Consider the following 14,944-nt stretch of genomic DNA (forward strand, 5'->3'; position numbering starts at 1 on the left):
GAAAAGGCAAGAGAATTCCAGTAAAACATCTACTTCTGCTTCATTGACTATGCTCAACCCTTTGTGTGGATCACAACAAACTGTGCAAAATTCTTGAAGAATTTTGTGGGAATTCCAGACCATCTTGCCTGCCTCCTGAGAAACCTGTATGCAGATCAAGAAGCAACAGTTAGAACTGGACATGGAACAACTGACTGGTTCCAAATTGGAAAAGGAGTACGTCAAGGCTGTATATTGCCACTCTGCCTTTTAACATATGCAGAGTACATCATGTGAAATACAGGCTGGATGAAGCACAAGCTAGAATCAAGATTACTGGGAGAAATGTCAGTTACCTCAGATATACAGATGACACCACCCTTATGGCAGAAAGCAAAGAGGAACTAAAGAGTCTCTTGATGAAGGTGAAAGAGGAGAGTGAAAAAGCTGGCTTAAAACTCAGCATTCAGAAAATAAAGATCATGGCATCTGGTCCCATCACTTCATGGTAAATGGATGTGGAAACAATGGAAACAGCGACAGAGTATATTTTCTTGGCTTCCAAAATCACTGCAGACATGAAATCAAAAGACATTTGTTTCTTGGAGGGCTTCCCTGGTAGCTCAGATGGTAAAAGAATCTGCCTGCAATGCAGGACACCTGGCTTCGATCCCTGGGTTGGGAAGATCCCCTGGAGGAGGGCATGGCAAACCACTCCAGTGTTCTTTCTAGGAGTATCTCTATGGACAGAGGAACCTGGCAGACTACAGTCCATGAGGTCACAAAGAGTCAGACTTGACTGAGCAACTAAGCCCATTTGCTCCTTCGAAGAAAAGTTATGACAAACCTAGACAATATATTGAAAAGACATTACTTTGCCAACAAAGGTCCATCCAGTCAAAGCTATGGTTTTTCCAATAGTCATGTATGGATGTGTGAGTTGGACCATGAGAGATGGTGAAGGACAGGGAAGCTTGGCGTGCTGTAGTCCATGGGGTTGCAAAGAGCTGGACACGACTGAGCAACTGAACAACAACAAAATTCAATTTCATTATGGTCAGAGAAAACAATTGGAATAATTTCCATTTATGCTTTTAAATTTGTTATGGATGTTTTACAGCCCAGAATATGGTTTATCTTGGTAAATGTTTCCTATGCACTTGAAAAGAAAATGTATCCTATTTTTGAAGTGCTTGAAAAATACTAATTTCATCAAATTGACTGGTAATGTTTCTCAGGTCTTCTACATCCTTGCTGACTTTCGGTCTGTTTGTTCTATCAGCTACCAAGAGAGATGTCTTCAGGTCTCTGCGTAGAACTGCAGATTTATCTCTTTTAAATTCTCTCATATTTAAGTGGCTAAGACTCCACGGTCCAATGCAGGGGGCCTGGGTTCGATCCCTGGTCAGGGAACTAGATCCAACATGCTGCAACTAAAGATCCCAAGTGTCACAACTAAGACCCAGCACAGCCAAATAAAGAAATTTGTTGAAAGTTTTAAATTGTTTAATGTGGTAACAATACATATCATAAAGTCTCCCATTTTAATTACCTGTAGGTGTACAATTTAGCGGCATTGAAACCATTCACAGCATTATCCAAATGTCACCACTATCCATTTCCAGAACTCTCTCATCACTGCAAACAGAAACCCTTAACCCACTAAACACTAAATCCCCAGAGCCCCCTCGCTATAGTCCCCGGTAACCTCTGGTCTACTTTCTGTCTCTAGGGAATTACTTGTTCTGCATACTTCATATTAATGGAATTATACAATATTTGTCATTTTGTGTCTGGCTTATTTCACTTAGCCTGATGTTTTCAAGGTTTATCTATGTTGAAGCATATATCAAAACTTCATTCCTTTTTAAGGATGAGTAATGGTCCAGTGTATGTATGTGGTCCATTTTAAAAAATTGTCTTCACCTAGTGATGGACATCTGGGTTGCTTCTACTTTTTGGCTGTTGTGCATTATGCTGCTGTGAACGCTGGTGTACAAGAATGTGAGTCTGTGCTTTCAATCCCTTTGAATATGCACCTAGAACCAGAATTGCTGGGTCATGTGGTGAATCTGCTTAACTTTTTGAGGAATCACAGTTTTCCCACAGTGGCTGCACATTCTATATTTCCACTGGCAATACACAGTGGAATACTGTGGGTTCTGATATACAAGTGTTCTAATTTCTCCACATACTCACCAATGCTGATCTTTTTTTTTTCCTCTCTTTTTTACACTAGCCATCCTCTTACATGTGAATTAGTATCTCATGTGAATTAGTGGTTCCGATTTGCATTTTCATAATGACTAGTGATGCTGGGCACCTTTTCATGTGTTTTTTAGCCATTTGTATGTGTTCTTCAGAGAAATGTCCTTTTAAGTCTTTCACCCATTTCTGAATTGTGTTGATTTTTGCTGCTGAGTTGTGGGGGGTTCTTTGTATATTCTAAAATCATTTTTTTATCAAATATATGATTTGAAAATATTTTCTCCCATTCTGTGTCCATCTTTTCACTGTCTTGGTAGTGTCCTTTGATGAATAAAAGTTTAAGTTTTGATAAATTTCAGTTTATCTATTTTATGTATTTTTTTTCCTATTGCCAGATTTTGAGAGGGATTTCATTAGACCTGTAAATCATATTGGGCAGTTTGTCATGTTAGCAATTTTAAATCTTCCAATCTATGAACATGTGCTATCTCTTCATTTATTTATGTCTTTAATTTCTTTCAGCAATTTTTGTAATTTTCTGTGTAAAAAGCCTTTTGTCTCCTTGGTTAAATTCATCCTTAAGTATTTTGCTCTGATTCTATCATAAATGAACTTTTTTTCCTTAATTTCCTTTTTGGATTGTCTAGTATATAAAAATGAAACCCATTTTGTGTTAATTTTTTTATCCTGGAACTTTGCTGACTTGTTTATTAGCTCTAAAGTGTCTTTGTTGTTTTTGAAACTTTAATTCTATCACAATTTGCTCTGTATCTTTGGATATCCTATAGTCAGGGGCTTTCGTGTTTAAGGCTGTTATGTTTTCTTAATGAACTGATCCCTTTTTCATTATGTATTTTGTTTTTATTTGTGGTAATTTTCTCTGAACTCTACTCTTTTTTCATATTAATATGTCTACCTCAGCTTTCTTTGGACTAGTGGTTAGATATTACATCTCCCATAGTTTCACTTCTAACCTGTCACTAGATATAAAGTGAGTTTCTTGTAATAATGAGTCTTATTTTTATCTAATATAAAAACCTGTCATACACCGGCTATTTACACTATTTACATTTAATGTTATTAATGTGTCTGAATTTAGGCTAATACTCTGTTTTCTGTTTATCTTGGTTTTTGTTGTTCATCCTATTCTTTTTCTTGCCCTTTTGGAATGTATTGTTTGAATATTTATTACTTTTCCATTTAAATTTATCTTTTTTTTTTAAAAAAATCTTTCATTGCATTTTTTTAAACTGGTAGCTCTATTACAACATGCATACTTTATAGTCCAGTTTCAGTTAATTTCTCTTTTTTAGCAAGAAATAGAAGCCTTATAAGCCTGTCAGTCCCTTTTCCCTCATTCCTTTTATGTGATTGTCAAAGGTATTTAGGTTGGCCAAAAAGTTTGTTCAGGTTTCCAACCAACCTTTCTGGCCAACCCAGTGTTACAACTATGTACACTGACAATCTCACTATGCAATGCTAGATTGTTTGCTTCCAATCATGCTCATTTTAAGCAGCTAAAAGAAAAAAAATACTTTATTGTGTTAACCAGATATTTATCATTTCTCTTGCTATTCCTTCTTCCTTGAGTTTCAAGTTTCTCATCACCAGGAGAATTTCCTTTAGCACCTCTTTCACAGCAGAAGGGCTGGCATCAAATTCGCTGAACTTTCTTCATTGAAGTGTAGTTTGTATTTCCCAAGGACATTTTTAGGTCTTATGGAATTCTGTGTTGATATCTTTTTTTTTTTTTTTTTTGCTTTCCTTCAGCAGTCTAAACATGTTTGACCATCTTCATGCCATAATGGTTTCAGGTGAGAAATCTGTCATTCATAATTTTAGTCTGTATGTAATGTGTTGTCTTTACTATCTACGGCTTTCATCGGTTTTAACTTCTTCCTCTCTCTCCTTCTGTCTCTTTCTGTCACTCCTCCTCTCTTTCTGCTCCTTTTCCCCTTCCTCTTCTATCTTCCAACTCTATCCCTCCTTCCTTTTGCACTTGGATTAGGATGTGCCTTGGCATGGCTTCCTTCAAGTCTTCCTTGATTGGGTTTCACTGAGGTTTATGTGTTCCCTTCAAATTTGTTAAGCTTTAAACATGCCAACTTTTTTCCAAATCTCTTTTCCATACCAGTCGTTTTCTCCTTCTGAGACCCCAATCAATGTTGAACTTTCTATGCTGTCCCACAGGCCTCTGAGCCTCTGTTAATTTTATTTTAAATCTGTGTTCATTCTATATTTCAAGCTGGATAATTTCAATTGTTTTCTAGTGTGGCTTTTTCTGATGTGTCTGTTCTATTGAGCCCACCCAGAAAATTTTTTAAAATGTGTATTATATTGTATTTTTCAGTCCTAAAACATTCACTTAAAAAAAAAAAAGTATCTCTCTGTTGGGAACTTATTTGTACCTTTTGTTTATCTCAAGCATGATTATAATAACTGCTTAAAGACACTGTCCGCTGGTTCCAACATCTGACTCATCTCACTGTTGGCATTTGATTGCCATTTCCCTTGAGAAATGGTCAGATTTTCCTAGTTTGTTTTGTATTAAGTAATTCTGCGTTATAACGTAGACATAACTGAATGTTCTGTTGTGAGATTTGGGGTCCCGTCGGAGAAGGCAATGGCACCCCACTCCAGTAGTCTTGCCTGGAAAATCCCATGGATGGAGGAGCCTAGTAGGTTGCAGTCCATGGGGTCGAGAAGAGTCAGACATGACTGAGCGACTTCACTTTCACTTTTCACTTTTATGCATTGGAGAAGGAAATGGCAACCCACTCCAGTGTTCTTGCCTGGAGAATCCCAGGGATGGGGTCACACAGAGTCGGACATGACTGAAGTGACTTAGCAGTAGCAGTTAAGTCCTTTGAGAATGCTGATTTTGTGCTGTGCAGTCGCCTACTTAGATTGAGACGGAAAGTTCCTTTTTGCCTTTGGTGGGTAGTGTTTTCTATCTCAGTTCAGTCTTCCAAGCCTTTCTCTTCTCCATTGGGTCTGTTCTATGCATTCATAGCTCTGGATGAGCAGAGGGCTTGTGCAGATTCCTACAGACTCAGGAGATGACCTTCTCAAACTCACTCCTCTCTGGACTTCCCTGACACTGTCTGACTCTCCAGGGCCTCTTCTCTCGGGTCCTCTGACCATAAAGATAGTTTTCTCTTGGGGTTTTAGCTGCTTGACGCGAAGAGTTGACTCACTGGAAAAGACCCTGATGCTGGCAAAGATTGAGGGCAGGAGGAAAAGGGGGCAACAGGATGAGATGGTTGGATGGCATCACCGACTCAATGGACATGAGTCTGAACAAACTGCAGGAGATAGTGAAGGACAGGGGAGCCAGTCCCGAAGGACAGGCGTGCTGCAGTCCATGGGGTCGAAGGAGTCAGACATGACTGAGCGACTGAATAACAGTTGCAAAGAGAGTTAGCCTTATGGCTAGGCCGAGAGAGAGAGGAAAAAAGAAAGAAAACAGCTTTCCCATTCTCTGCTCTCTCCAGCACACAGGGCCCCCTTTCCTTAGAAAAGTGGGGTTTCTCTTAGAGGTTTTACTATCTGCACCCACTGTGTAAGTTTTGCAATGCAGACTGCCAGGTACCCTCAGGTGAAAGTCTGGAGATAAAAGGAAAAAACTCCTGGACATTCAACTGGTATTGATCATTTTTCAAGTTTTTACTTCCCCCTCAATCTGCCTGCGATTGTTTACTCTTCAGTCCTCAGGGAGTTGCCATTTGCATCCTTGCTGGAGATGTTATCTACAATGGAGAGAGTTAAGGACTAACAAATGTTTGTTAAATGAAAAAAGTCAGTCTCCTCCAGCTCTCTTACTGGGTGGTCAGCTCCATGAAGATGGGCAGTGTCTGTTTTCTCCAATGTGATGTTACTGGTGCCTGATCCAGTGTCGTACATGATGAGATCAAAATAGTTTTTTAATTAAATAACATTTTGCAAAGAAGAATGAATGAGAAAATATTGAAGTGATTAAGAAAAAAAGAAGTTACCCAAGGATATGTATAGAATGTCTAAATGTGAGCTAATGATGTAGGCATGATGGATTTTTTGCTTGAGACATGAGATTGATGATAAAAACTCTGTTGACACACACCAGGGTTTTGCAGGATGTAAGCAGAGGAGTTTTGCTGTTGTAATGTTAAATAATGCATAAAGCTCTTGGCACAGAGTCAGATCTGAGAGTAATACACAGTTCAGTAAACAATAGAAATTGGTATGGATTTCCAAAAGAGGAAAAACAGTCATTTAAAACTCTAGGCTTTAGCTTTTGATAAGAAAAACAGTAATAGAGTGTATTACTGTAGAAAATAAAGGAAGGGAGGAAGCTTTATTGTCCACTCTGAACAATGCATAATGAAAGGGTTGAAAGCCAGAGACAATGGGAGATGCCCTTTCTAAATGGCCTTGAAAAATGTCAGTCCTCTTCCAAATGAAGCTTCAGAAAGACACTCAGATGCTGGATAATAAAATGGTCACGGGTCAAGGCAAGTGACATATCGAGGGTCATCAGTACAGAAGGAGTAACATTATTTAGGATGGCTGTTGACATCCCCTGGCAGATGACAAGGGGAATTATCTAGGGGATTCTTCAGTAGAACATGAGTGTGATGGATGTTTAGTCACAAATAGCTACAGGTCACACAAATGGTCTGCCTCCAGCGGTGGTGTTTTCTTTACAGAAATGAAAGCAAGGGCAAAATGAAACATTTCCAAAATGTTTCTTTCAACATAGAAAAAACAATATGTTTAAATCACGTAAATTATTAGAAGAGTACCAACTTGAGAAATGATGTGAATTTCTGAAAGTCTTATTTCAGAAATTTTGAAGCTATAAGAAACAACTTTTGAAAAACAGTTTAAATGGTTTTCAACATTAAAGCATAAGAGGCCTGAAACACTGAATATACCAGGATGGTTGCCATTTCTAGCCAGTGTGAGGAGCTATTTTTGGATTATAGACATGCAGAAAGAGACGTGGTGTGGGGGAGGTGGGGAGGGAGAAATAGCACTAGTGACCCCAGTAATAAACTGAATGATTTCCAGTAACTCATATGGAAAGCTGGGGAATAACTTTCCATGCTACTGTAGTAAACTCTGACCAATGGAGCAATCTTGAAATTTATACTTTTTTGTTTGCAAATTAATCATAACCTGTAATCAGTCTCTCGACTGTGATTTTTGTCCCATTGGATGTGCTGTAATACAATGGAAGCTAAGCTGCAGAGAAAGAAATCAGAGTGGTCACTATAAAGTCCAATTTTATCTACCAAGATAAACAGAAGCCAAATTTAAATGTGCATGAAGATTCGTATTGATTTATCGTGTACATAAACACATAAGGCAAGTGCAAATAAAATACAAGAGTGAGGAGGCATGCAGAGCACGGGTGGTGTCATATAAGCTCAGTCTCACTTCGCCGTGGACTAGCTGCATGACTTGGGCAGGCTCAGGATTTCTCAGGTTCGATTCCCTCACCTTTAAGATAACAGACCAGCTCAACATTCCAGGAGTTCTTCCTGGCTTCTCTTGATTGTAAAGTTGGTTGACTGGGCTGTTTCTCCATCTTCCATATAAAATAGGAGGATGCATATTCTGGACATGTAGATGACACAGCTTATAACATACTCTTTTGTTTACTCGCTAAGTCTTGGCCAACTCTTTGTGACCCAATGAACTGTAGCACTCCAGGCTCCTCTGTTGATGGGATTTCCCAGGCAAGGATACTGGAATGGGTTGCCATTTCGTTCTCCAAGGGATCTTCCAAGGGATCACCCCCACTTCTCCTGCACTGGCAGGGGGATTCTTTACCACTGAGCTGTGAGGAAAGCCCATGTCATACACTAGGAGACTCCAAATAGATAACTGGCCCTGCAACCATTAGAAATAAAGCCAGGTATCAATTATCCTAAAACAAAGGTTGTCATTTTTAGTAGATACCTCCCAACTTGTAACTGGTATTTGAGAAACAATAACATAAAATAAGGCAACTTAATTTGTTATCCAAGGATAAAGAACTAGCACATTCCAGAAAGTATGTTACTTTGTTCAAAGATAAACATTCAAAAATAATTATGAAACTGTGTAACTAAAAGCTAATAGAGAAAAATTAGGAAAAATTTGTTAATTAATAGCAAAACCAAAAAAGAACAGGCAAATGCAGTTTGACTCTGGATTGGATTGTGGAACAGATAAAGGACATTACTGGAAAAAAACTGGTGAAATTCAAATAAAGCAACAAGAAAAAAACAACTTGTTATGTACAAAGCAATCCCAAAAAGACTGTAATATTTTTAAACAGAAACTGCAGAACAGAAAGAAATAGCACAAGCTCCGTCTGGTCAAAGCTCTGATTTTTCCAGTGGTCATGTACGGATGTGAGAGTTGGACCGGAAAGAAAGCTGAGCACCGAAGAATTGATGCTTTTGAACTGTGGTATTGGAGAAGACTCTTGAGAGTCCCTTGGACTTCAAGGAGATCAAACCAGTCCATCCTAAAGGAAATCAGTCCTGAATATTCATTGGGAGGACTGATACTGAATCTGAAACTCCAATACTTTGGACACCTGATGCAAAGACTCCTCAGAAATGACCCTGATGCTGGGAGGGATTGAGGGCAGGGAGAGAAGGGAATAACAAAGGATGACATGGTTGGATGGCATCACCGACTCAGTGGACATGAGCCTGAACAAGTTCCAGGAGTTGGGGTGGGACAGGGAAGCCGGGTATGCAGCAGTTCATGGGGCTGCAAAGAGTCAGACAGGACTGAGCAACTGAACTGAACTGACTCAAAGTGCTGAAAAGAAAAAAACTCCCAAACCAAGAATACTCTATCTAGCAAAGTTATTATTTGGAATTGAAAGTGAAAGAGAGTTTTCTTGACAAGCGAAAGTTAAGAATCATCACCACTAAAATGCCCTTGCAAGAAATGTTAAAGGGAATTCTTTAAAGGAAAGAGTAAAGGCACTAATTAGTAACAAGAAGACATATGGAAGTATAAATCACTTGTAAAGGTAAATATATAGTAAATGTAGTGAGTTAATCACCTGTGAAGCTAAAGGCAAAACTTGTAAAAATAACTATAACAACAATAATTAGTTAAGGGATACACCACATTAAAAGATGTACCTTTAATCAACACTCACAGACTACATACTGTGCTGGCTGAGGCCAAAGGTCAATGTTACTACACAGTTATTGGAGGGAAGAGCGTGCCGGCCAGTTCATCCCAGTATTGCAAAGAGCCCCTCAGAAGGTTTTTTTTTTTAGTTAGAAGTTATTTTATTTATTTATTTTTTTAAAATTCTTTTTATTTATTTATTTATTTATTTTTTATTAGTTGGAGGCTAATTACTTCACAACATTTCAGTGGGTTTTTTCATACCAGCCATAGAGTTACACATATTCCCCATCCCGATCTCCCCTCCCACCTCCCTCTCCACCCGATTCCTCTGGGTCTTCCCAGTGCACCAGGCCCGAGCACTTGTCTCATGCATCCCACCTGGGCTGGTGATCTGTTTCACCATAGATAATATACATGCTGTTCTTTCGAAACATCCCACCCTCACCTTCTCCCACAGAATTCAAAAGTCTGTTCTGTACTTCTGTGTCTCTTTTTCTGTTTTGCATATAGGGTTATCATTGACATTTCTCCAAAGAAGACATACAGATGGCTAACAAACACATGAAAAGATGCTCAACATCACTCATTATTAGAGAAATGCAAATCAAAACCACAATGAGGTACCATTACACGCCAGTCAGGATGGCTGCTATCCAAAAGTCTACAAGCAATAAATGCTGGAGAGGGTGTGGAGAAAAGGGAACCCTCTTACACTGTTGGTGGGAATGCAAACTAGTACAGCCGCTATGGAGAACAGTGTGGAGATTCCTTAAAAAACTGGAAATAGAACTGCCATATGACCCAGCAATACCACTCTGGGCATACACACTGAGGAAACCAGATCTGAGACACGTGTACCCGAATGTTCATCGCAGCACTGTTTATAATAGCCAGGACATGGAAGCAACCTAGATGCCCATCAGCAGATGAATGGATAAGGAAGCTGTGGTACATATACACCATGGAATATTACTCAGCCGTTAAAAAGAATTCATTTGAATCAGTTCTAATGAGATGGATGAAACTGGAGCCCATTATACAGAGTGAAGTAAGCCAGAAAGATAAAGAACATTACAGCATACTAACACATATATATGAATTTAGAAAGATGGTGACGATAACCTCAGAAGGTTCTTGATGTACAAAGACAGGCTTTGGTAGTGAAACTGAAGAACTTGTGTACTCAAGAATCTTCACAGCTTCTACTGGACATATTTTCTCTTTAGGAATGCAGGAAAATTCTCCCATTTTTGAGTCATTCTTTTATGACTATTCTACAAAATAGTAACTTTTGTATGTAACTTTATAGTAACTTGCATGTAACTTTATAAATATTTTTAAAAGATACATTTTATAAATATTTAATATTATGCTAATTTGATTTTGAATTGTAAATGTCAAGTATTCTGTTCTTAGGTTTTATATACTTTGTTCAAAACAAAAAACTGTACATTTTAAAAATGTTTTTATGAGTCAATTTAATTTACTGAAAATAAAAAATTTTTTTAAAAAGGTGTAAAATGTGAATCAGAACATAAAACATGGGAGGAGAAGAGTAAAAATGTGGGCTTTTAAGAGTGCAAACTTAAGTTATCAACCAAAAAGCAAACATACATACACATACACACACACACATATAGGTTATTATATGGAAGCCTGATTGTAATCATAAAGTAAAAACCTATAGTAGATATACAGAAGATAATGAGAAAGGAGTATAAAAATATCAGTAAAGTTTTCAAGCCACAAAAAGAGAGAGTAAGAAAAGAAGGGACAGAGTAAAAACTACAGAAACACCCAAAGACAATAAAATAGCAATAAGCATACACCTATCAACACTTACTTTAAATACAAATGGACTAAATGCTCCAATCAAAAGACAGGGTGGCTGAACGGATAAAATACAAAACCCATCTACGTGCTGCTGACAAGACGCTCACTTCAGATGTAAGGACACACACAAAGAGTGAAGGGATGGAAAAAGGCGTTCTGTCCATGCAAGGAAATTAAAAATATCTTGAGACAAATGAAAACGGTAACAAAGATTCTAAAATGTATGGGATGTAGCAAAAGCAGGGAAGAGGAAGGTTAACAGCAGTACAGTCCACCTCAAGAAACAACAAAAAAAAAATCTCAGGTTATTCTAACTTTACATGTAAAGGAACTGGACAGTGAAGAACAAAGACCAAAATTAGTAGAAGGAAATAATAAAGACCAAAGCAAAAATAAATAAAATGGTGACTAAAAAGCAATAGAAAAGATCAATGAGATTAAGACCTAGTGCTTTGAAAAGATAAAGTTGACAAACCTTTAAGCCAGACATATCAAGAAAATAAAAAGGCATAAATGAATAAAATCAGAAATAGGAGAAATTACAAGTAATACAGAGATACAAAGATCCTAAGAGAATACTGTGAACAACTATATGCCAACAAATTAGACAACCTAGAACAAGTGGATAATGTCCTATGGCATACAGACTACAAAGATTAAATCATGAAATGAAATAGAAAATCTGAACAAATCAGTTACTAATAAAGAGAGTTAATCAGTGATCAAAAACTTCCCAATAGTCAAAAGTTCAAAACCAGACAGCTTCAATAGTGAATTCTACCAAATATTCAAAGAACATCAATCTTTCTCAAACTCTTGCCAAAAAGCAAAAGAGGTGGGAATGGTCCCAAATTAATTTTATGGAGTGAGCATTACCCTGATATGAAAATCAGATACCACAAGAAAAGAAAATTACAAGCCAATATCCCTGGTGAACACAGATGCAAAAATCCTGAACTAAGTTCAAAAATACATTAAGATCATACACGATTATCAAGTGAGATTTATTCCAGAGATGCAAGGATGGTATAAAATTCACAAACAATCCAATTTGATACACCACATTAAGAAAGTGAAGGGGGGAAAACATATGATCATTTCAAAAGATGCATAAAAAGCATTTGAAAAAATACAAAGTCAGTTCATGATAAAAATTCTCAGCAAAGTGAGTATAGAGAGAACATACCTTAATACAACAAAAGCTATATATGACAAGTTTACAGCTAATATCTTACTCAATGGTGAAAAACATTTTACAGCTTTTCCTGTAAAATCAGGAACAAGACAAGAATACCCAATCCTGCCACTTATGCAACATGGTATTGGAAGTCCCAATTAGGTAAAGCAAATATGAAAGGAATCCAAATTGGAAAGAAAAAACTAAACTTCATTATTTGCAGATGACATATTATACATTAAAAAGCCAAAGACTCCATCAAAAATTAGTAGACCTCACAAATTCAGTAAAGCTGTAAGTTACAAAATGTACAAGAATTTGTTGTTTTTTCTACATACTAGTAACAAATATCACGAATGGAAATTAAGGGGGAAAATCCCATTTATAACTTCCAAAAAGAATAAAATACTTAGAAATAAATTTAACCAAGGAAGTGAATGATCTGTATATTGAAAACTACACAGTATTACTGAAAGAAATCCAAGATGACACAAATATATGTAGACACCCATGTTCATGGAATGGAAGAACCAATATTGTTATAGAATGTCCATACTCCCCAAAGCAATCTATGGATTCAGTGCAGTTCCTATCAAAATTCCAAAGGCATGTTTTGCGGAAATAGAAACCTAAAATTTGCATGGAACCACTGAAGATCCTGAATAGCCAAAACAATCTTGAGAAAGAAGAAGAAAACTAGAGCCAACATGCTCCCTGATTTCAAACTACATTTCAAGGCTATAGTAGGTGAAAGATTTGGTATTGACATAAAACAGACACAGACCAATAGAGAGCTCAGAAATCAACTCACATAAACATAGTCAATTAATTCATGACAAAGGAGACAGAACTATACAACAGGGAGAGGAGGATCTCTTCAGTAAATGATGTTGAGAACAATGGTCAGCCACATGCAAAAGAATGAACCTTGACCACCATCTTACACTGGACACTAAAATGAACTCAAAATTGATAAAAGACATAATATAAGACCTGAAATCATAACACTCCTAGAGGAAAACATGGGTGATAAGCTCCTTGGCATACATCTTGGTGATGATTTTCCAAATCTGGCACCCAAAGCAAAAGCAACAAAAGCAAAATAAACAAGTGAGACTTCATCAAACTAAAAAGGTTCTGCACAGCGAGGAACACTGTCAATGAGATGCAGTGGCAAGCTACCTGAGGGGGTAAAATATTTGCAAGTCACATATCTGATTAAGGGCTAATATCCAAAATACGTAAAGAACTGATAGAACTTAACAGCAAAAAACAACGATCTAAAAATGGGCAGTGGGTCTGGACATATTTTTCCAAAGAAGATATAAAGATCGCCAACAGGGACATAAAAAGATGCTCAATATCACTAATCATCAAGGCAACACAAATCAAAACCACCATGAGATATCATTTCACACCTGTCGCAATGCTCATTATGAAAAAGACAAAACTAGCAAGTGTTGGTGAGGAGGTTTAGAAACGGGAACACGGGGTTCACCAATACTGAAGCGAGAGCGCTTTCGTCCCTGCCATGGCTGAGCTAATCCAGAAGAAGCTGCAGGGAGAAGTGGAGAAATATCAACAGCTGCAGAAGGACTTGAGTAAATCCATGTCAGGGAGGCAGAAACTAGAGGCACAACTAACAGAGAATAATATCGTGAAGGAGGAACTGGCTCTGCTGGATGGGTCCAACGTGGTGTTTAAACTTCTGGGGCCGGTGCTGGTCAAACAGGAGCTGGGGGAAGCTCGGGCCACAGTGGGGAAAAGGCTGGACTACATCACAGCTGAGATTAAGCGATATGAATCCCAGCTCCGGGACCTAGAGCGGCAGTCAGAACAACAGAGGGAGACCCTTGCTCAGCTGCAGCAGGAGTTTCAGCGGGCGCAGGCGGCAAAGGCAGGGGCTCCTGGGAAGGCCTGACCCTGTCCTGGGGGGTGGGGGAGGGGAAGGAATGAGGCAGCTCTAGGGTCTATACTGTAGTTAATTAAATGTGAAAATATAAAAAAAAAAAAAAGAAACGGGAACACTTGTGCTCTATTGGTGGGCATGCATATTAGTACAGCCACCACGGAAAACAGTATGGAAGGCTCTCAAAAAATTAAAGGTAAAACTACCACATGATCCAGCAGTTTACTTCTGGGTACTTATCCAAACAAAATGAAAATACTAACTTTATATATACGCACCTCCATGTTCACTGCAGTATTATTTACAGTAGCCAGATATGGAAACAAACTAAGTGTCCATCAATGGACGGATGGATAAAGGAGATGTGGTACATATATGCACACACAGTGGAATATCATACAACCATAAAAAGAACAAAATCTTGCCATTTGCAGCAATATGGATAGATCTTGAGGGCATTATGCTAAGTGAAATAAAGTCAGAGGAAGACAAATACAAAAACAACTCTCTTACATGTGAAATCTTAAATTAAAAAAATAATAATTTTTTTAAACTCATGAATACAGGGAACAGATTGGTTAGTTGCTGGAGGTGGGGGTGGGAGAATTTTTTTTTTTTTTTTTAGTTTAAATAAATTGGAAAAAAATGACTTTAAAAGACTAATCTATAATATTAAAAGTTAGGAGAGTGGTTATTGGGCAGAGGCAGTAAAT

The 14,944-nt window shown here is 37.8% G+C and overlaps 1 protein-coding gene across 1 annotated transcript; it reads left to right on the top strand.

The window, feature by feature from the left end:
• The first annotated feature begins 13,818 nt into the window (after positions 1–13,818).
• On the top strand, positions 13,819–14,305 carry LOC133050351 (prefoldin subunit 6). Its single transcript, XM_061134507.1, has one exon. The coding sequence runs from the start codon at positions 13,854–13,856 to the stop codon at positions 14,241–14,243; it is 390 nt and encodes a 129-aa protein (XP_060990490.1). The 5' UTR covers positions 13,819–13,853; the 3' UTR covers positions 14,244–14,305.
• The last annotated feature ends 639 nt before the right edge of the window (positions 14,306–14,944 follow it).

This window comes from Dama dama, chromosome 32, assembly GCF_033118175.1.
Source record: "Dama dama isolate Ldn47 chromosome 32, ASM3311817v1, whole genome shotgun sequence".
Classification (NCBI taxonomy): domain Eukaryota; kingdom Metazoa; phylum Chordata; class Mammalia; order Artiodactyla; family Cervidae; genus Dama; species Dama dama.

Excerpts from the sequence above, each read along its gene's own strand:
- LOC133050351 (XM_061134507.1), top strand. The coding sequence starts at position 13,854 with ATGGCTGAGCTAATCCAGAAGAAGCTGCAGGGAGAAGTGGAGAAATAT.